Source organism: Anguilla rostrata, chromosome 10 (assembly GCF_018555375.3).
Source record: "Anguilla rostrata isolate EN2019 chromosome 10, ASM1855537v3, whole genome shotgun sequence".
Classification (NCBI taxonomy): Eukaryota; Metazoa; Chordata; class Actinopteri; order Anguilliformes; family Anguillidae; genus Anguilla; species Anguilla rostrata.
This window is the reverse complement of record NC_057942.1, coordinates 16883953-16907503: the sequence shown is the minus strand read 5'-3', so window position 1 is coordinate 16907503 and position 23551 is coordinate 16883953. Positions and strand designations below refer to the sequence as shown.

Sequence of the window (23551 nt, the reverse complement as noted above, 5' to 3'; positions counted from 1 at the left end):
AAAAAAACTAATTTCACAGTTCAATTACATATATGTCTATGCAAGCTAATGTTCATTTTTGAGCAAATGGCTTTTGGTGTTTTTTTATGTGAATAGATCTCCACTGAAAACTGTAAGACATCTTTCCATCTCTCATTCTCTTTGCCTGTCTTGTCTTTCCTCTCAAGAGTGAGGTTGTGTCACATCAGTAGAGATGGCTGGGAGTATGCTTAAGGAAAAAGAACAGTGATTCTGCAGACACCCAGGAGGATCAAGAAAGCTCAGTCAGAACCTGAGAAGGAGAGACAGAAAGAGGGAGAGTTATTAGATCAGACTTAAGATGAGCACCGTGGAAACTTTGTGCCCTTTGATGCGACTGTTAACGCCAACTTTGATATTTGATCAAGTGAAGTGGAGACTGTACTCTGCATGAGCGAGCTTCCCACATGAGGACAGCTGGCAGTAATGTGTCATTGCATGCAGAAATGAAAAATCTTAATCTTATCCAATGGATTATGGATAATATGTTGGGGATCTATGCATTTCTGGAACAGTTCTTATCAAAATGTGTGTATCATTCATTTAAATGCAAACACGATGTCTGGGAGTCAATCAAATCTGTCCTTACCTTTGACTAGCAGTTAAGGACTGATGCTTATTGAATACTGGCCTGTATTTTTTATATGAATTACAAAACAGTCTGACAGTAAATTTGCTACAATTGCACATCATGTTGACAGCAAACAGATGAAAGTCACGTTATGAAGGCAGGCACCATAAGGAAGATACCATTTAATACAATGGAATTTGACGTTTCATCTTTTTCCAAACTTAAACCCAGAAATAATAAATTGACCGGCATGTTTTTTTTTTGTTCTGTCATGAGATACTGATGAAACTTTGTTTGTGTCTTTGCAGGATCCTAGCCAATGTTGGGGGTGGGGGGGACTTCGACCTGCGAACGCTGAGGGCAGTGCGTGTGCTGCGACCGCTCAAACTGGTGTCTGGAATCCCCAGTAAGTCTCCCCAACTCTTACATATACACATAAAGATAGCTCCGCCCTGCTGGCTGGTTTCTGCTATTAAAGTGTTGGGTTACGGAGTGTAACGTGTCTCATGACCTCATAGGATCCAGGCCTGGCTGGGCTGGTGGCCGTGTCTTGCAGGCTCCACACACAGTGGCTTGTGAATGATCATGGAGTCGCCCGGGAAGGGACGGTGTCCGTGAGCAGAATTAATCTGGCCTCACCTTGCGTGACCGATTGTTTAGCCCGCCGCTCACCTGCAGTTTGCCTGCGACAGCTGCTCCTGTAGCGTGCTCCTCCGGCGCACCGCCTGCACTGCTCAGCGGGAGGGCCGCGGAGGCAAACGCAGCAGCGGCTAGCGCCGGGCGTTTCGGGGAAGATGCACCTGTGCACGCTCTGCCAAGACCAAGGATGACACGGGCATAAAAACAAAATGGGATAGATCGGATTAGGCTACAAAGTCATTAAAGAGATAAAGCCTTTTCTTCCAGGGGGCAGACAAAACATTTTTGTGAATCCAGATTATGTGAAGACTCATTGACTTCTGAGACAGATTGGCGTCTACTATTGCCTGTGTCTGCATTTATAGCTATTACTGTTTATAACAATGCTGAACACTGCTATGTTCTCATGTCTTTCTTTTACGATAAGTTTCTGTGTCGCTCTCTCTCTCTTTTTCTTTCTCACTCTCAATTTAAATTTCAATCTAGTGCCAAAAATACAAAATTTAGAGTTCTCACAGTGTAATTGAATGTGCCTCATTATCGGAACACTTTTGAACCTTTAAATGTGTACAACAACCACCTCACTTCCTGTAAAGGGACTCAGGGAGCAATATCACAACAGCTCAAACGTACTAGTCACTGGGGCCTATTCTGGCTGATCTCATTCTCTCTCTCCCTCTTCTCTCTCGCAGGCCTGCAGGTAGTGTTGAAGTCCATAATGAAAGCCATGGTTCCTCTGCTGCAGATTGGGCTCCTGCTCTTCTTTGCCATCGTCATGTTCGCCATCATCGGTGTGGAGTTCTACATGGGCAAATTCCACTACACCTGCTTCAGGGTCAACACAGGTAACGCAACACACAATTACACTAATGCTGCCTTTCACACAGGCATGTGCACATGCATGTGTACGGCCTAACGCAGACAGGCTCAGATATGTCAGCAACTGCATGACTCAATGATCTGACATGCTCAAGGCCTTGATCTAATAAACCCTCCCGTAATCGAACGGATCGGTGGCACTGAAGATGAGGATCATGCTGCAAGGTCAGAAGTGTTCTTAAATGCAGATTTAAAAGATTTGGCCTGGGGGTTGTCAGGGATGTTGCCACATCTTTTATCCCATGTATACGAGTCCGTCCATCATTTCTGTTAGCCAGCTTCCTACTGTTGTCAGGGTGGCCTAGCAGGAAATGCCTCCTCTACGAAGAACAAGAAAGAGGTGAATATTAAAAAAAAATGCTCTATCCCCCTTTTCTCTCCAGTTTTGAATGGCCAGTTGTGGTCATGCCACATTACTGTATGCAACCACCGTTCAACAATCCAGAAGAGCGCAGACAATCATGTACTGCACCACAAGTCAGGCTCTTGCAGACATGAGTCAAACTTCATGTGCAGCTCAGCAGATTGACTTGCGGACTCCTGATTGACCAGCAGGGGTGACTGGTGCTTAATGAGATGCTGTCATACAGGCTAACTGAAATTCCTGGGTGATGTTAGAACCCAGCGAGAGCCAATTGTGCGTCACCCTGTGGGGCTGCAAGCCACAGTCAGCACTGACTTGGTTTTGGATTTGATATCAGACAGTGGTCCAACCCTGCACTAGAACAGGGCTTTTACAGGATGAGCCACCCAGCAGCTCCGTATCGGGCACTGTTCTGATTTTATCTCAGTCCTCCTGTGGTTCTTGTTTTTAGAGCCCAGACCCCTTCAGAGCTGGGGAGGGACTGTGGGAAGGGCATGAGGTTAACCCACCCTCGGAAGCTCGAGACAGTAGGCCAGATATCTTCCCCTCTAATTATCAGCTTTCCTATCATCCCTTGCGGGTGGTGACACAAAGTTATATATTTTAGGGAGTATATTTAGCACAGTCTTGCTTCAACACAGTCTCTGGCAGGGCATAAACACTGTCTCTGCGAAACTAAGTGGCAGTGTGTAAAAGGCAGTCTCTTGTCGCCCGGGTGGGACTCCGTTAAAGGCAGTGTCTTGACTCCAAGGTAAGAGTGTGTAAAAGGCGGTCTCCAGGCTCACAGGTGATTTGGTTTGCTGGGAAACGGCAGAACCGTCATCTAAAGCCTTGGATGGAAAATGGGATCTTTTTGTTTTTGTTGGTGAACAGTTTATGGTGAGATAGGGTAAGAGTGGGGCTGGACATGAGCAAGTCTCAGCATGACCAAGTGGTTTTTAATGTGAGAGTGTTCACTGAAACAAAGTGTGGGCCATAACAAAAGGTCCTTCTGGGATATGAACCTGGGATATGAACCAGTGGTCTTCTTAATATAATCCTGGGCCCCAAGCCATTACTCCATACAACTTTATACTGTTCCACAATATTGCACAATAAGACAGAATTCAGCCTGATAGGCCTTAAATTGCCTTAGAGACATCGGTCTGTTGTCTGTAACTGGTCATCTTCATAACCGAATGATAATGGAGATGAGTTATCCTCAGATTGATTTTGTGAATTATCTTTTGAGATAATTTATTCAAGGCATTAGTTAGACTGTGGTTGACTGTGCCCAGCCCCATTAATTAATTTATTATGAACAGCCCTCATCACCAGAATTAAAATTTGGTATACTGTTGAGCACTTGGTTATTTGGTATATAAAATATGTTTGAATCTCATTTCAGGTATTTGCTGTATTGGTAATATGATAAATACTCTTTAATTTATTCTGTGAAATGAAAGGGTGGTTCATATTGAAACAAACAGTACAGTGTGTTTGTAGGTGTTACACGCTCAAATTCTAAAAGCGTGTGTGCATGTGTGTGCATGAGAGAGAGAGAAATAGAGGTGCTGAGAAAAACAGAGATAAAAGAGGGAGTGCCATGCTGTGTCATACAGTGGAACCTTATAGGTATGAATCTCAGGACTTTCAGACTGACACCTGAACCCTGTGTTCATTTCCGACTCAACAGTGAGGTTAGCTAAGTGCCGACGACCCCTCACAGTTCTGATACACCCCTTGCCTCGCGAAACCTCGCGTGTGTCTTTTGTCCCCGTAGATGAGCGTGTGGCGGATTTCCCCTGCGGTCAGGAGGCCCCGGCGCGGACCTGCGAGAACGGCACCGAATGCAGGGAGTACTGGATCGGCCCGAACTTCGGCATCACCAACTTCGACAACATCCTGTTTGCCGTGCTGACTGTCTTCCAGTGCATCACCATGGAGGGCTGGGTGGACATACTTTACAACGTGAGTCCTCACTTCCTATACTGCCCCCTGTCTATTTGGGGAGCCGTTGCAATGCAAATAATGAGATTTGGTGGGAGAAATTCAGTACTTCAGGCCATGTGTATGTCCTCTAAATTTGTATTTTTAATTGTTCGGTTTGAGCCAAATCGTTGTTTATGAACAAAATGACATCACTGTAAGTGCTGAAATTAGAGCTGTGCACAAAGCCTCTCAAATCTTTTGGTGCTAATGTTCAGTAGTGCTTTCACGGTGGCAGACAAGGCAATGGAATGTTCCTGCAAACCCACCAGTGTGCTCCGCATTTCAGCCAAAGGCACAGAGGTAGCCTAGCAAAGTAAATTGGCTTGCTACCTAGTTTACTTACTTGGTACATTTAGCTGCAAACAGCTTGAACTAATGTAAACCAATGTAACCCCCAGAAACCATTTTACATGTCAATTTTACGCTCTGATTCTTGAATAACGTGATATTGCAAATGTGTCAACTTATCTAATTTGCTCAATACTCAAAATGTTAATGAACAGAAAAGGACATGTATGGATATATTAATCCATAATAGCGGTTTCATGACTGGCAATGAACTGCCTACTTGTAAGTCAATATTTCTGAAATATTAAATTGATTACATTTTTTCTGTTAGCCTGGATTTGGATTAGGCTTGCACACTTGAAATCCTTGGTGAAAATGTATTTCTCTTTATGAAAGATGTTTTGCTTTGTGTGTAATATTGTGCTTGCAATCTAGTTAACATTATGGAAAACACTATGATCAATAGCTAAATAACCACAGGTCATTTTTTTGGACGTTTTACATTTTTTGTCATGTAAAGCCATTGACAGCTTAAAAAGTAGAGTTGGTCCAAAATTTTACCTGGATGGCACACATTTAGTCTTTCCTCAGAATAGCAAAGTAGCTGATATTGCTTTTTGCTGAGGGTATTGCTCTGAATCCATGACATGCTTCAAGAAGATAACATGCTGTGAGGTTGTTTATCCAATATGTTAGTGATGACAGTTGTATTTTGATTTTCATTTTGATGTCGCAGTTTCCTTCTATTGCCACCTTTAAGGTGCGCAGTGAAAAATGCAATAGCATGAGTGGGTGTGGCTGGAGAAATATCACAGTGAAAAACAGGAGAGCATGAGTGGGTGTGGCTGGAGAAATATCACAGTGAAAAACTGGAGAGCATGAGTGGGCGTGGCTGGAGAAATATCACAGTGAAAAACAGGAGAGCATGAGTGGGTGTGGCTGGAGAAATATCAGTGATAAACGGAGGAGTATGAGCGGGCGTGGCTGTGAGCTGGAATGGGCCAGAATGACAAGGGTTCCCGCTGTTCCTAGCTCCGGTGTGAAGATTGCTAAATTGCACTCATTTCACAGCTGGAAGGCAGATGATCCTGGCAGTTTTGATGCTCCCGTGAGATGGATTTTGTTTCTCTGTCCTCTTCTGCTAAGTGCTTTGTTCACATTTGCTAAACTGTGGCTTTTTTCCTGCTCCTCTCCATTGTGCTTGTGGGGCAGCTGTCTGATGGGGCAGCAGCAGAGGGAGTCATTACAGAAAGCGAATGCAGTAGCGCTCTCTATTAAGGGTCCTCCATGAGGATGTCAGCTACACTAAATTGCTACACTTCCTCTCATATATTGCCACATGCCAGTAAGCGTCATTTAGCATTGCAGCTTGCGCTGAGATCATTGTATAGTTTAAGCTGTCTTATTTAACATTCTTTATGGAATTTCCTTTACTGCAAACACAGCATGTATCATAGCTTTCAACTACTTAAAAGGCAACACACAGCCATCTTATCCAGAAAAACCAATCAGATGCTGGTACATGGAGAGACTACTAGCGACTTGACGGGCTGAATATTTGTCAGTATAAATTACCATAAAGTATATTGGTATCGTTCAAGATTTCCATATTACTTCTCCTTAGACGGTCCCATTGGGTCTTCTCAACCGGTTTGCATGAGGACAGAATTAACCCTCAGAAGCCTTTGAGGATGAATAGCTCATTTTCAGAACAGCAATATACAGTGAGACCTGTCTAAGGCATCCACCCAGGGGACTAATGAAAATGGCCCTCATGTGCAGGTGACTGCCATTTAAAAAGGTGACTGCCAAGGCAATCGTATGACTGACACCCATTTCCTCAACAATTTTCCAAGCACTTTCGCCTCCATTGGCTTTTCTAATCACTTCAGTTTTCTCTTGTTGAGTGTCAGCATAACTGGTTTATGAGCTGCCGTTTTAAAACTGACACTAGTCATTTTCACAGAGTAAAAGTATGATCCATAGTACAATCATACCGTGGTTGCGGCGTGATTTTATGGGTTTAAATAACAGTCACTAAGAAATCGTAAAGAGCGTTAGAACATAAAGATTACAATTTATTGAAGAAACCTGGCATCGCCCTTACTGATTAATGATGTCATTTTTAGCACGTAAAAACATACACATCAATAAGGCTCCTGTGGGAGAGCAACACCATAGCCACCGATTGCGTTGTGCAGATAACTGTGACATAAAGGTAATATAGTGAAGTGAAGAAGGGATACCAAAAAGTGGCCTTCGTGGACTGCCGGCCGCCATACAAAGATGACCACGAAGGCAGGTTTCACTGTACTCTCCGTATGGACTGTATGTGATTGTTGCTCCGCCCCTTCTCCTTCCAACTGAGCCAATGGAATTAGCCTGGCCATTCACTGGTGGGAGATAATTGGCTCAGGGGAGGCACCAGTGGAGTGTGCTGTGGGTTAAACACAGGAAGAGAACAGCCAGGCCGCACGCAGACCTGCGGGTCAGAGCCGAGCCAGAGACCGCTGCGGCTCGCCGAGTGGCTCGCTGCGCGCGATTCTCCCTGAATACGCGAAGCGCCTGGTCTTCGATCGCGCCGAGCCACAGGGTGGCCGGCCTTCAGATGGCATCCGAACGGCAGGCAGGCAGGTGGGCGGGCAGGGGGGCATCATGCGCCAGCCATGCCTGGTTCTGCCGCCTCATTAAGCTTCCCAGCCCTCGCCGCGGGCTGCATCTGTGCCTCCGCTCCGTCGCTGACGGGTGGACTTGCGCTTCAGGTACGTGGGACAGAAACAGCTGTCAAAGTGAGCCGTGCGGCTCTGCTGTCACACGCTACCTTCAGCACACACCCAGCCTGCGGTCTGAAAACAAAGCAATGCTACTGCAGCATGTCAAACAAATAGCCGTTCTCAGGGCCGAGACAAAATGCCCTCCCACACGAGGAACTCTTCCCCTCAGTGAGGCCCTGGGAAAATCTCCGCCTTCACGCACTGCGACAACTCCAACAGGCTGAGAAGTGTTCATGACATACAAGTCTAGGACGTTGAGTATGTCTGTTTTAAGCCATCTCTATCAGTAATACTTAACTACATTTGTTATTAGATTGGGAATGATCCAGCCGTTCTCGAGCCCTGTCCTGTGACAACAGTTCTGAGCAAGGCAGACAGAATTCATAGCCTGGTTCCAGTCAGATTATTCTTTACATTCAATATGTGTTCTGGCTTGTGTTTGTTTTACTACACTGTACAGAGAAGAAGAGAGTTGTTTTTTATTTTATTGACGTGCTGTGGTCAGTTATGCTGGTACAAGTAGGGTGATGAACACAGAGGCAAGAGAAGATGAGCATGGAGAATTGGCTCTTAGGTGGGTGATCTTCATAATCCAGAGCCGACAACACAGTCTCCTCGCAGACTGACGGCGCAGACTAGATGTCACATAGGAGCTGTGTGATGGCTCAGATGACTTGTCCCTGCCTGAACTGAAAGAGAGAGAATAAGAGATGGATAGATAGAGAGAGAGAAGGACAGGGGGAAAGAGAGATGGAGAGAGAGAGAGAGGGGCAGAGAAATGAGATTGTGATACATCTCATTTCTCATTTCCTGCCACTGGGGCCTGGAGCTCACCTAGTCTGCTCCTTCATTCATCATAACCTGGAAATGGCTGACAGCTTGCAGGAAAGGAGGAATACTGCCAAAGGAATCTCAGTATCGGCTCAGGGTTATGCTAAATTTAATATGAGAATATGGCTGCTACTATTGCTAGTTATCTTGATGCTTGGAGTATTGCTGTGACATTCAGCATGATTATTTGCTCTCTTAGTGGACACTCTTATCTGGGGTGAACTCGCCACTTTATGGAAGCAGTTGATTCATCCTCTGCTTTACAGTGGCTGTGTCGCACTTGGCGGTGAGTTCAGTTACCCATTGTAGTCTTTAATAGTACTGTGGCTTTTGTAATAATACAAAATGAATTAAATTGAATTTCATTACTTTTAGTGCGGATATTACATTACCCAAATGGTGTCCCTCCCATTCTGGCTCACCAAACAACAGATGGCAACTCAATGGCTTCACGGTTGTACAATTTCTGGATCTATCATGCCCTGGCCCTGCCGTATCTAGATGCTCTATGGACCAGTTATAGTAGCACTGAGGAATCCATATTTGTTAAATCATGAGTAAATCCTTAGACCATTTGATCTGAACTGGCTTAGCTCTGGCTCTGAAGGGCCACATTGCCAGTGGGGCCACTCAGCCCTGGTCCCGGAGGGCCACAGCATCTGTAGGGCCTTTGGATGGGTGTCTCCCGGTGAATGTCTCTCTCAGCAATCCCACTCTGGTTTCCTGGCTGTAGATGTGTCTCGTTCCTTCAAATGCTCTTGATTCCGGCCTTTGATGAACAATGCCCCAGCTAATGACATAATGATGCTTATTACCCACCGTAATGCGGGCGCTGGAACTCGAGGCGGTCTTTACTCTCCGAAATCTCCGCTAGCAGATCGAGATAATTTGCCTTTGTTTGCCTTCGGGCCCGCTGCGGTTTGCGGATTGAACGCGATAGCGTGTAATCATTCCGCGCACGCTGGCAGAGGAGGCCGGGGCTCGGCGGAGCACGCGGGACCTCGTGCTGGCCCTGGAACGCGTGCCCCCCCTTTTTTAAACGCCGGCTTCTTCGCCCGTGCGCGGTCCATAATGGCCGTGATTGCGCTCCGGATTCTTTAGCTTACGGTGGCTCTTTCGGCGGTCTGTTTCAGGATCTCTTCCCGGTCGATTGAGCCAGCGCCGCGGCGGGCCTCGTCTGAAACAAGCCCGCTGATTGCGGGAGTCGCCCGAGGGGGGCGGGGCTCGCGGCGTTCAGGGAGACTGAACGTGCCGATAATAACAGCACGTTAAGGGGGGGACGGTTTGTTGAATTTTTTACATGGAGCTCGGTGAAGGTTTAGTTTAGTTTGGCTTATTAGGATCCCCATTAGCTGCTACACATGGTAACAGCTGCTCTTCCTGGGGTCCACATTATAGAACAATATACAAGCAAACACACACAAAGCAAAATACACGGTAAAGGTAACAGAGAAAAAAAGATGATATTAATAAAGAAAAAAAACGAATTAACACTGGTAATGAGTGAGTGAAAATCGCATTTACGTAGCGCCTCTCCATATATACGCTCAAAGTACTTCCCCCTCCACCATACACCGAGGGAAGAGGGCGAAGGTGACATGATGCGACACGATGCTTCCATAGTCAAAGCCTCTGCTCTCTTCCTGCTCAGGCCACCTGAATGCGATCCATCAGTTCCACTGCGTGGCGAAATCTGGTTACAGCAATGGCTGCTGAGATGAAGGGGCACATTACTGAGCTGTGATGAGAAACAGCTGTTCCAACACATCTGACACGCTCCATTGTACCTGACACGCCCAACACGCCCGACACCGCAAATAATAGGAGTGTGTTGACCTTGCTGTAGTCTTAGTTGTGTCGTATATATTATTTATGGTGCCGTTGTTAGATATAGCAGTCATAATCAGATCAGAAAAACTGGAACTGCACAAAAATTCATAGATTTTTTTGCTGTAATTGTAACTGAGTGAAGCTTTTTTTTATAGTTTGTCTCTTGCTTATATGCAGTATATTTAGCAAATTTATGTGTTATGCAGTGGTTTGTAGCCTGACTGTAAACTGCTGAAACAAAGATGTTTTGGGTCACAGATGGCTCACTTGAGATTCCGACTAGTCAGCGTATTCCGAGCAAATACACCTGGATCCAACAGCCCACAGCTGACACTGATGACGTGTTCAAAACCTTCCACACATCAACACGCCCAACACAGCTGATTTCCACAATCCGCAGACCAGTAGATTCCTACCTGTTCTCATGCATGTCGTTGCCCAGGAGATGACCGGAAGTTGTGACCTATTCCGGCGTCTCCATACCTGGTCCAGGGGAAGAAAGTGAACAGGAAGATGTGCCTCTGATCTTTACTGTTGATGTTGCATTTGCGATATTTTTACAATGCAGATTAACAGCAAAGGGTTTGTGCAATTAGGAAATGAATGGCAGAGTCGGTCGTTCATTGCCCTATTCTTGCAAAAAAAGTTACAACTGACAACCAGCTGCGAACACGATTTAGAGTGTGGTGTTTATTAACACGAGGAGGCACGAGGAAGACTCGTGCAGCGGATGGAGATGTTTTGATGCTTACTGTCTATCAGGCTTACAAATATGGTCTTTCAGTTCTTGCAAAATATTGTTCTATACCTTGTGGTTAACAAAACTAGCTTGTGGTTGTCATTCCAGCCGTAACTGCAATCTCTGTCTTTTAAGGGCTATTACTTGTTCTTCATTAGACACAATGGCTACTGAAGGCCTATTAAAGGATGATTTATCTTCTTAAGGCCATATTAGAAATTATTACATGTGAAATAAGAAAAATACATACTCGCATTATAATGCTTTAGTTTTGTGTAAGGCGCTGTATAGTAAATTATGCTTTAAGAAAGAGGTGATTTGTTAATATGGTAAAGCATAGACTGGTTGGGGGTGACCATTTATGGAAAAAGAAAAAGTTCAACAACATAGTAAATGGCACTAAACCAAATATCCATTGTGTGGAAAAAAAAGTTTATGGAAATGTTTTGGTGAAAAACGTGTAGCCTATAAAGAAAGGGTTTATCTGTGCATGCATATAGGGTCCTCAGGACCAAGTGTGGGATTTACGGGAAATGCAGGATTAGAAGAAATGGCTTTCTTCGCCACACTCCCTAGAGCTCCCAAACTTTTTTCAGATGCAACCCCAAAAGAATGCTCACAAATCTATGCTACCCAACACTCCAGCCATACAGACACCTCGTGCCTAACAACACCGCTTAACTGTGACTATATTGGTGATATACCACTACCTTGGGTGCCTAATTACTTTATTATAGTTTAGGTTTTTGTGACGTTTGTCATGTAGTAGCCAACATTCACATATTTTACAAAATTTTCAGATGACCCCATCGTCAAATCAGACGATCCCACATAGAGTCCTTGACCTTTTCACGTTTAGCCAGGCCTCATTTAAAATGTCAGAAAAAGTGATTGGCCTTAAACTACTTCTAACTGATGTGTTACTGTGCTGAAACCTTTTTATGCTATCGTTTTGTCATTCAGGAACAGAAACTGGTCACTACTAAAAAATAAAATCTTCATTATTAATAAGGCAATCTCTGTCTTTAAACATCCCAGTTGGTTTTTACATTTTTCTTGTTTTGGCTAATGAAAATTCCGCCTCATTGCTCCTGTTTCCTGCCAAAACCATGGGGACCTGAAGACAGCGAAGAGAGATTATTCCTTTCGGCTATTTACATGTGATTCACTTGCACAATTCAGACGGTGTCCTATTAAAAAGAACCCTCTAGTGCTCTTAAAAGGTGACCTTTGACCATATTGGCCATGGTCTGATTTATCTTTTTTCTGCAAGCTTGATTTTTGTTAGTGTGCCAGGTTTTGTGCTGTTCATTTCCTCTGGAGAGGCTGTGTCCTACCCTTACAGATAAACCAATAAATTGAGGAGACGACCAATTAAAAAGGAGAGTAAATATCACTTGGCCAATTCTGGTAGAATGCTCTGGTTATTTTCAGTGTTTTTTTATGAGTTAATTTATCAATCACTAAAATGTTATTGGATATAGCGCTTTTGCCATTTGTATAATGACAGGGTATGCCATAAATTGCGTTCCATGGGAATTCATGAACTATATTACACTAGCAGTTCACAGATGTTAATACAATACTGAAATTGGGATCCAAAGACCCTCAGCACCTGTGAAGACAATGTTCCCTCCATCCCTTTGTGGTCATGAAGTGTAAACCTTTACAACCACATCAGATTTTTTTCTGTTTGGTTAGTTTCTATAATTATGCGAACTTTGTAAGTATCTTAGGTGCAACAGATGCGCACATGTGTTATCAAGTGTCTGCCTCGTTCTACCCCCACATCCTCGCATGCAGTTTGTTTACATTGATCCTAAATGGGGCTGGTTATCAAACTGTACAGGTGTGTGAGTCTCTGCCCTTGTGAAAGAACAGCTCACATAGATTATCAATGGCAGTCTGGCGCCATCCTTCAGCAGAACCCTGGCAACCGCCCTGGGTGTATAGCGGCTCATTAAAAACTGTTGAGTCACACAGATGGAAAATCCACCTCCGAGGTGCACCTTGACCCCGGCCTGCCGCCGTGCCGCGTCGTTAGGCCGATAGCCGTATCGATTAACGACTTGTTAAAAGTCTAAAAATAGCCGGGTCGGAGGAGCGGAGACAAATCGAGCCGGGCGCTCGGACGCACCTGCCCGACGTAGCTTTTGTTGTCGGGGGAACAGCGGCGGGAGGAGGCGAGGCTGAATCGCGGAGTCCTCCGGAAGGGGCCGCGAGGACCATCTGTCTGTTATCGGGAATTTGCTCGGGCCTTTTCCGCGGCCAGTTAAAACCGGAATCACAAGATGTGGGGCTCATCATTAACCTTTGATTTAAAACGCAGAAATAGGGGTTAGGCTCGCCTCAGTGAATTGTGGGAAGTCAGGGTGTTTTACTTGCGGGCAGCGGTGTGCTGCGTTACGTGGTCGAGCTCCAACATGGCGTACTGTGTAAGCTGGTCGATCCATCAGTAGCAGACCTTATAAGTGGAAATTGGCTTCGTTGTGAGGAAGGAGGGTAATGAGAACTGATTGTCCCTGGAGGACATCAGCGAGACCCCCCCCCCCCCCCATCACCCAGCCAATGGATAATTCACTTATCCTGAAAACTAGAACTTTCTCCTGCTCAGGTCTGACACCATGTAATCTATAGGGGCCTCCTTATAATACTCCCTTCCCCTATTTGTTTGAAAGCTCCATGCAATCAGCTCAGGCTGCCTGATGTTTCTCAGCAGCGCTAATCTAATAAAGGCCTTAAGCATGTTCTGGCTCTTGCTGTGCTTGGCGAAGGGACTCCCTGTATGCCTGCGCTCAGACCACTTTAGGACATTCACATGCTAATCACTAATGTTGCTTGCTGAAGCCAGTATAGCTGATGGAAAACCCCGGGACGTTTGCGGCGCTGAATCTCTGTAACAGGGCTACAGTCTTGTGGTTGCTAGCATGTTTACCAGATCACGTGTTGAGATGCGAACTGGCATTGTGGGTCTGCTTATCTTTTATTTCAATCAAGTCAACGGAAGATAGTTATGATTTTTCCTGTTTATAAGAAACATTTTGCATTCACAGTTAATAAATTAATGATACTTAATTAATAATTAATTACACATTAATAAGAGCTGTGAATCAATAACATTAGCATTTTCTGCAAATGTTAGTGACTTCATGAAGGTGTTTGTGGGCGTCGCGGTCCAAATGTATTTGCAGTACAGAAGGAGGAAAGGAGGGAGGAGAGAGAGAGGAGTGAGAGAGGAAGAGAGAGAGAGATGTATGCATACACATTGTGTACACAATATATGTGTACTGTACATGTTAGTGTGTGTGTGTGTGTCTGTGTGTGTTCACCTGTGCACAAATGACCTTTGTACTCTAAGTGTGTTGTATAAACAGTTTAATTGTGTTTACAACATTGGGGAGAATACACTGAATCATTTTGTAATGGGCTCTGTGGCCCTGAGGAGGAGAAAGGGAGCGTTTGCCGGTCTTTCACAGCAGTCTTGATCCTGATTTAGTACGCCGCAGCAGCCGAACGAACGCGCTAAACCCTTTATGACGAGCGCAACTTACCGCACCCGATGCGTGAAACCTGACTCCATTCGCAAAGAGCGAAAAGGTTTTGTTTTAGAGACGCGTAAAGATTTTATTTCTCTTCCCGCCTTTGTTCTGCGATGCATTCCTTCTGCAGTGCGTCTGAGAATCCTCTGAGGGCGTTTCCGCGGCGCTGCTGTTCAGTGGCTTTATGTTCGCGCAGGTGCTTCAGAACGTTCGCACGTCACAGGGGAACGCCATATGGCACACGTAGGAAGCAAGTATTTTAATGTATTGTGCAATGTCTGAAAAATAACTCTCTTTTTCCCCCTCTAGGGACAAATCAGATCAATCAATACAGGACTCGTTTGTCAAGTATCTTGTAGCTCTCCCCCCCTCCCTCCCTGAGTTACTATGATGTCCTCTCCTTTAGCTCTCTCCCCCAGCTGCTGTGCACTTCCGTCCTGAAGTGTGGCCGCCTATCTTAGTCTCTGTATTCTCGTCTCCTGTAGCTTGGCCCCCTGCCTGGTTCTCCAGATCTGATGATGCTGCAAACCTGGCTCATTACTACAGAAGCCGCTGGGCATTGCTAATTGTGACATAAAGAGAAAAAGGAGCCTAAAAAAGCAACATATTGTTAGACACCATACACAACTGCCAAATAAAGATCTTTAGTGGATGAAATAGTTGTCTTGGTCTAACTTGTAGTGGTAGCTGACTTCCCCTAGACTGAATGAGCTTTGTGATATGAAGATATGGGCCCGATTTAAAAAAAAAAAAAAAAAAACCTGCCTAACAAGACAGTACCTATCCCCTATCAGAAAGTGGGTTACGATGGCTTTTTCAAAGAGGTTTTCTTAAAAACTGAATTCCAGGAACTCTCCACCCCATCATTTATGTACACTCCAATAAATTAGATAAGACAACACTGTGTTTCATGTTCTTCAATTTGTGTTCTATGTATTTTCCAGAATACGGAGAAAAACAGAGCTGTGGTTGACTGCAAGGCTTTAGCCCTTCTGCCTGAGTTTCTGGTGGTTGTTCCTTCAGAGATCCACTGCACATATAATCATTTTTAATAGTCTGCATCTCAATATTGTGACCATAAGTCTGAATGGTGAAATTCTGACAACCTCCAGCATATGCTCACCTGCATTCATTTAACCAATTCACTGAAACTAATTCAGTAAATTATGTAGTTGGAGTAAAAACTAGAAACATCGCTGGTATTCCAGGACTAGGGTTGCCATACTATGTTGGAAAATAGCACTCTGACTGAATTGTATTATAGCTACTATCTTAAATATAATGTCCACTTGCCTTTTCAATGAAGAATTTGTCCTTTGGTTTGTGAAAGGCATATTTCCATTAAATTTCCCCCTCCTCAATGAAAAAAGTAATTTCAGAACAATCGCACATGCACATGCATGTGTGCATAAATAAATTTAGGCGGGGCTTGTGGGTCCTCTCCCGGAACAGTTTCTATAGAGACAGCTGTGGGAGGGGGGAGGGTGTGCGTAGCGCTGATTTGTATGGGTTTTCGGCCTGCTGACTCAGCAGCCCCAGGCCCCCTTGTGCAATTACAGACATTGCAGGAAGGCACTGCCGCCTCCCAGCAAATCTGCAAGCCTGTTAAAAACGTTAAATGCCCCATAAAGTCTGTCGCTTTTCTCTGTTACTTTTACCATAATGGCCACTGCCTCCTTAATTGAGTCAAATATGAAGGATTCGGGGGAGGGGGTTGATATCTGCAGTTGTCAGGGCCCAGCTGACTGGAGACAGAAAAATAAGGGAGGGGAGGGGAGAGGGAGGGGTGGGGGGGTGGAGTGGGCGGGGGAGAGGTTTTCCTTGCTTTGTCTATATGAAAGATTCTTCAGTTTTATCTGAGAACTACCATCAGCCATCAATCGTACCTCTGCGTGTATGTGTGTGAATGTGCACACGTGTGTGAGTATGCCTGTATGTGAGTGTGTGTGTGCATACCTTCTCCTGTGTCTGTGAATGTCTATGCATTTCTGAATGTATATGGAGATTTATCTGTTACATTACACTATATTGCCTGGGTTTATATACACTAAACCAGGCTGCATAATTTTACTGGCTGTTGTATTGGTAATCATTCTGACCAAGTAAATGTCAGATTGTTTTTAGTAGACCAGTGATGTAGGTGTAGTGAGTTGTTTATGAGAAAAATCAAAGTGCAGCCATCTCTCCCGTAGAATATGACAGAAACGGTACACACCATCCATCAGTATTAAGATAATCCAAGAATATAGAAATTTTCCCTGTTGTTCACTTCATTTTTATGCAAATACAGGTCTTCTAAGCCTGTTTAAAGTTTAGTTAAGCACGTTTAAATCATTTTCCGTTGTTCTTTCTTCCGATCTTATATGATCCTGAGAAGCCATTCAAGCTGTGATTGAAGGGCACCGGTGTTAATCTCTGTTAACTCTAAAGGTGTTTTGTTTCAATAGTAGCTCAAACCAGGTACTTAAAACCTTAATTTCTTCAGTAATCTGCTGTAAGGTTCAGAGGGCTACTCTGTTGCAGTTTGAAGAAGTTTCCGACAAGCTTCCATACCATTTGTCCTTTGGTTTGTTAGGGGCATATTTCCATTAAATTTCCCCCTCCTCAATGAAAAAAGTCATTGTTATCCTGCATGCGTTGCAAACTACAGGTCCATAAAGGCATATCTTTTTATACCTGTCCTTTAACAGTGACATTTCTGGACATGCATCTTGAACTACGAACATTTCCTGTGACATGGCACTCCTTATAAAAATAAAATTGAGTGCGTTTGCTCCAAAACAACTTTCAGTCTGCGTTCATGACCTTCTCACATGGGGGACAGTGGTAATTTAGCATGTTCACTCCAGAAATGCTTTGAAGGCCACTCACGTTGCATTCACTGACAAACTGACATCAAAGCCAGTCAGTTTACAGTATGTACCTCGGGCTAAATGATTCAATTTCAGAGAGAAAGAAAATTCTGCTGGCAACAGCTGGCTTGGAAATAACTCCCAGCTCATTTAAAGTCCCATCCTTCAGAGACACTGCAATGGTTTTTGCCAGCATAACAGGTGGGAGCCAATCAAATGCATGTAGCACTTTAAAGGCATAATGCAATTCCATTAAACTTTTCTAAACAGCTTTTTCCAGATTGAATCAAAACAACTTTATGCACATAAAGATTGACAATTCAGGGACAATACAGGGGTGGCCTGAAATCTGTGGTACAAGGGTTGAAGGTGGGAGCCTTTTTAAAGGGAAAGTTCATTTCTGTCTGCAAAATCTGTTCCTATGTCTTGTGATTGTGATTTTAAATAGTGATTTTAGTCACACAGGTTTTTGAACCACCTTTATTAGGATGTGATTTATGAGAATACACAGACATCATCATGTGCAGTTTAAACTAAATTAGATAACTTTGGCATACCAGATTTTTTTCATGGCATTGGCACACACATACCAGAAGTATGGACATCTGACATCCAACACCTTATCCAAAATTATGGGTGTTTATATGGAGTTAGTGCACCCTTTGCCGCTTTTACAACCTCAGTTCTTCTGGGAAGGCTTTACTATATACTTGATATTGGAGCATTGCTACAGGGATTTGCTTCCATTCAGCCAGTAGACCATTAGTGAAGCCAGACACTGATTGGGCGATTAGGCCTGGCTCGCATTTAGCTTTCCAACTGATCCAAAAGTGTTGGATGGGGTTGAGGTCAGGGCTCTATGCAGGCCAGTCAAGTCCACACTGTTCTCGACGAAACCATTTTTATATGGACCTTGCTGTGTGCCCTTGGGCATTGTCATGCTAAAGCAGGAAAGGGCCTTCCCCAAACTGTTGAGGAGCACAGAATTTTCTAGAATGTGATGCTGTAGCATTATGATTTGGCTTCACTGAAACTAAGGGCCTGAGCCTAAACCATGAAAAACAGCCCCTGACCAAGGGGTGTGCAGATACTATTGATCATATAGTTTATATACACAATATATAAATACACGCAATTCTTTCCTTGTCAAGTAGATATTTTTTTGATTGTGGTTATCTTTTATGTTTTAATGCTTTCATCTATCTGGAGTACTTGCAGATAGACTTGTCATGTGCTTGCTTTTTGTTGTTTCTTTTTTGCTGTTATACCTGTATGTCAGGGCTGTCCATGGTTTTCCACTGTTGCCGGTAGCATGGATTTCCCCTTTGGGAATTAATGAAGTATATCTCTCTATTTCCTGTATCACTGCTATGCCACCTGCACCCACACAGGGAGCACTAAAGCTGAATGTGTGCAGTCCTCCAATACGCTCGCCATTAATAACTTATTAAAAAATTGTGCTTTAAAACACTCTCTCTCTCTCTCTCTCTCTGTTTCTCTTCACTCTTACTCTTCAGGCCAATGATGCCTCAGGGAACACCTGGAACTGGTTGTACTTCATCCCTCTCATCATCATCGGATCCTTCTTCATGTTAAATTTAGTTTTGGGAGTCCTGTCTGGGTAAGTTAAAAAAAAAAAAAACCCCAACAAACATAAGGTAAAAAACGGAACCACACACTTGCAGAACCAGGAGTTTGCATGTGAACGGTCTATGAGATCTGTGTAAGTGTTCCTTGTGTACATTACGCTGCATCACGTGCGAAGCAATGCCATCGGCCCACACAAGCTCGGCTGTTGCGGCTTAGTTTCACTGCTCAGTGTGATTCTCGGGGTATCTCTGCCCCCCAGCATGTTCTGGCACCTGATTAGCTGCTTTGGAGCCAGGCTCCTGTCCCAGTATGTAGGCTAAGTTGTGGAAGACTGAGTGGTGGGGGTGAGGGGGATGTGGGTGGGTGCTGGGAGGTGTTTGGGGTGGGGGGGGGGTGATGAGAGTGTGCCAGGATGTATGTTTACAGAACCTTGCCATAACTGCAGGGAGGGGAGAGTGCATGCAGAGAAACATACTGTAAGCCTCTCTCTCTCTCTCTCTCTCTCTCTGTCACAATACCATATGCATATGAGTTACATCATGAACAGTGCCTAAAAACCTGACAGGTTCTGCAGCAATGATAGAAAGAGTATATAGATTATATAGAGGGCTAGAGTATACGCTGGATTTGTCAGGCTCCCCCTTCCCCCACACTGATGCGTGTCTCTTAATAAATTGAATCAAGCACTCTATTGTCTCTATTGCGGAATAATTTGTGCCAGGAGGCACAAACACAAACACAGTGCTTTCTACAGACAGCATACAGGTCACAAACAGACAGCCGCAGCACGCACATACAGACACGTACACACACACACACGCACGCATGGAAGCGCACACACACACACACACACATTTGGCTTAATGGACAAGATCCTAACGACTGCTCTGCGGCCAACTGTAGCTGCTACTGGGAGCTGAATTTATGACTTCTCGGTAATCTAATCTAATTTTCACTGCTTTCTGCCCAATGGCTTTTTCTCCTCTCCTTTCCACACCGTCACTGTGGCATTAAGCATTTATCGTCTCCGTTTCAAACCTCACGTTCGTCTGTTTTCATTGCTCTTCCTTTTTTTTTTTTTAAATGCCACGGCCCTCCGTCCTGTTTACTCGCTCTGTTCTTTTCCAAACGCTCGGCCTTCCCCGTGAAATACTGCTGCTCCGGGGGAACGATGCTTGTGATTCTCAGGAGCTGACAGGCATTCCCAGAAGAGAAGTTAAAGCGCAGTAGTGCTAGAGGATGGCTCTGTGCCCATCACCCTTCCCTTTCCTGCAGAAAGAGCCTGTGCACAGCTAATCAAGCCAGGGTCTGATATTCTAAAAACTTCGGCTTACACAGGTGTGGCTTTGCTGATTGTGCTACTATGGATTGTCGTGCTGCTTTGTCAGGGACTTGAAAGAGAAATATTCAGTGTGTGTGCGTGTGTGCATGTCTGCGATTGTGTGTGTGCTTGTGTATGTGTGTGTGCATGCATGTGTGTGTGTGCGTGTTTCTGTGCGTGTACGTGTGCGTTTGCGTACCTGTGTATGCCTGTGTGTGTATGTAACTCTCCTCATTCCCCTAGAGGGTTTGATGAAGGTGCGCAGAGAGAATAAGGCTGTAAACACTCCTGCACTCCTCCTGTTACAGTATGATTACTATTCAGAGGAGCAAACCTTCTTCTCTCCTTCACCTTTCTCTCTGTCCTTGAATGTAAGTTTTCTGTTTCCTCCTGTTTCACAGTGGCAAATTAACTCATTTACATACTTTCAAACATTCAAGGGGAATGACTTCCCACAAAAGATACTTTTGCGTGTCTAAGTATATGAAAAATAAAAACCCTTTTGCACAATACGTTGTTTTGTTTGAGATGTTGGTTACGGCAAAAAGCTTTGTAAACCACACACTCAGCATAAAAGCATTTGTTGCTACTTCTTCAGTTTGTGTGTGTGTGTGTGTGTGTGTCTATGTATGTGTGCGTGTGTGTGTGTGTGTGTGTGTGTGTCTATGTGTGTGTGCGTGTGTGTGAGTGTGTGAGTATGAGTGTGTGAGTGAGAGTATGTGTGTGAGCGAATGTGTGTCAGAATGTGTGCATAGGTGTGTGCACGTGAGGTGCAGGACGGAGTGTAGCACAGTGGGTAAGGAACTGGGCTTGTAACCGAAAGGTCGCAGGTTCGATTCCCGGGTAAGGACACTGCCGTTGTACCCTTGAGCAAGGTACTTAACCTGCATTGCTTCAGTATATATCCAGCTGTATAAATGGATACAATGTAAAATGCTATGTAAAAAGTTGTGTAAGTCGCTCTGGATAAGAGCGTCTGCTAAATGCCTGTAACGTAATGTAATGTAATGAGTCAGCTGTAAGCATTGTCATTCTCTCAGTGTGGGGGGTGGGGGGGTGGGGGGGGAGTCCTCAGCCCTCTATGGCGCTGCTGTGGGACTAGCTTCTGTTGTTCTATTTTTAGGTCCACGGTAGCGATGCATCATCTAGATGTCTGTTCTAAACAGGTGTGCACCCTGTAGCAGAACCTGTCCTGACCTGCACTCTCCCCCGGGACTGTACAGTGCAGAGTGCAGCCATCACTGTCTTTCAATGCAGAGGAAACAAGCCCGCGTGACAGCGGAGTAGGCTGAACAAACCAACAGAGTGACTGCACACAGTAACTGCAGGTTCTGTGGTAGCACCAAAATGTACGAGTTGTCAAACAATCTAAATTAGGAACAGATCCTGGCCAAAACCAGTCACAGTGTAAAATTTATAAATAAGTAACTTCATAAGTAGGTTCAAGGTAATTGATTAACGTGTTCTTTATCATTTATTAACATTTCATTTCATTATTTATTCATTGGTATATGAGTCACATGACTCCAGTGCCCTGTGGGTAATGTCATACTAGCCTGTGAATCAAAATGTTGCTAGAATGTAATTAACTCAAAGTCAGGAAATGGGAACATATCTGAAAAAAGAAAATGCCAAAATGCTACTTGGCTACAGTGCAATTTGCTGGAGATGGGTGAATTTACAGTATCAAAGCCCTTGAAGGAGATGCTCATATAGCACTTTTTGATCAAACTGATGACCAGGCTGACTGAAAAAATAATATTGTAGAATGCATTGTGGAGAAAAATTTGAAAAGGACAAACTTCACCATAAAATCAATTTTTGATGCTAAATTGGTCTCTTCGGTGATACGATGATAAAAGAATTTCAGCCATTACAACATATTCATTTTCTAGATAACCATCTCCCCTGGAAAAATACTCTGCAGTGTCTTCAGATGTTCTCTGCATACCACAATAAAGGGCAATGTAGCTATCACTCCTTTTCGATATTCTGATTGACAATTTCGAGACACCCCTAAAAACAAAGTCTGTGGAAGATTGGCATCTTGTATCTTTCCCTTCATGTCTGCTACCAAAGTCCTGAAGGAATTAATAATGAAAGCAGATCGGGAAGGGAAAAGGGCATAGAGCATTTGCGATGAGAAAACATTCGTTTATTTACATATTTATTCTCTCATCCCTTAGATAGACAACCACAACATAGAAAAAAACCACAATTTAGAGTGGATGGATCAAGAAGGTTTAATAACGCTGAACTGGTATGAAGTTTCCCTTTAAAATGGTGTCTGCGTCTCCTAAACAGCTTAGTTACGGAACTCCCTTGGGGACGGACTACAGCTCACTGTTTTTCAATAGCCGCATTGTTTGGAGAGGGTTTGGGGAAATGTCGCTCAGGCGCGGACTCTAAAGGACTGAGATACACGCCCCGCTTCTCCGCGCGTGTCCTGCTGGAGATAACGATGCGGTGGCTCTGCAGTGCCAGGGCTGTGGGGCGGGAATGCGAAGAGTCACAACGAGGTGAACTGACTTCACCCCTTTCTGTGATAGGTTGGTTCAGTTTATCCCTCTCTGTGATAGGTTAGTTCAGTTTACCACTCTCTGTGCTAGGCTAAGTCAGTTCATCCCTCTCTGTGATTTCTTATTTCGACATGAAAGAACGATGTTGGTAGCAAAACAACATGTACAGCAACAGCTGGTTGGAAATACAGTCAACATACAATGTCCCTTCCTGTTTATGCTGTATCTCTACTTTTTATTGATGAGCCTTAACTAATGAAGTGTTGTCAATAAAGTTGTTCATTTTGGCAGCTAGCTGGACGGTAAAGGGGACTGTGATAGTAATTTTGTCTCCCTCTGTGATTGGTTTGTTCACTTCTTTCTCTCATGATAGTTTAGTGCAGTTTGCTCCTCTCTGATATAGATAACACTTTACAATAAGGTCACATGGCATTAACTTATGCAGTTGTTAACTACTAACTACTGAAAAATTAAGCTCTAGAGCTTTGTTAATATATTTTTACATCATCAATTCAAGTTAACAACTACATTATTTAATGCCATTTCCTTTTGGGATTAAAAAACTGTTCATGTATCTGTTAATGGTTAAGTAATTATATGTTTATTTATGTTTTAATAAATAATAATGTAACTAATATATTAGTTAATGTACCGTATTTGATAACTACTAACTATATTTCATGCTTAATACCTATAGATGTTTATAATTAATTAATGTTCACAACTACATTAGTTAATGCAAAATCACATGACCTATATTGTAAAGTGTTATGTTGATATGTTAGTTTTTCCCTCTCTATCGTAGGTTTGTGTAGTATGTGTCCTT

General features: G+C 43.9%; 1 protein-coding gene across 1 annotated transcript in view; it reads left to right on the top strand.

Moving 5' to 3' along the window:
• cacna1ba (calcium channel, voltage-dependent, N type, alpha 1B subunit, a) overlaps nucleotides 1-23551 on the top strand; it is a 186895-nt gene that overhangs the window by 75984 nt on the left and 87360 nt on the right. Inside the window, 4 exon segments of the mRNA XM_064354484.1 lie at nucleotides 898-995; nucleotides 1921-2073; nucleotides 4234-4421; nucleotides 18813-18916. Coding sequence (XP_064210554.1) covers nucleotides 898-995; nucleotides 1921-2073; nucleotides 4234-4421; nucleotides 18813-18916 — 543 coding nt within the window.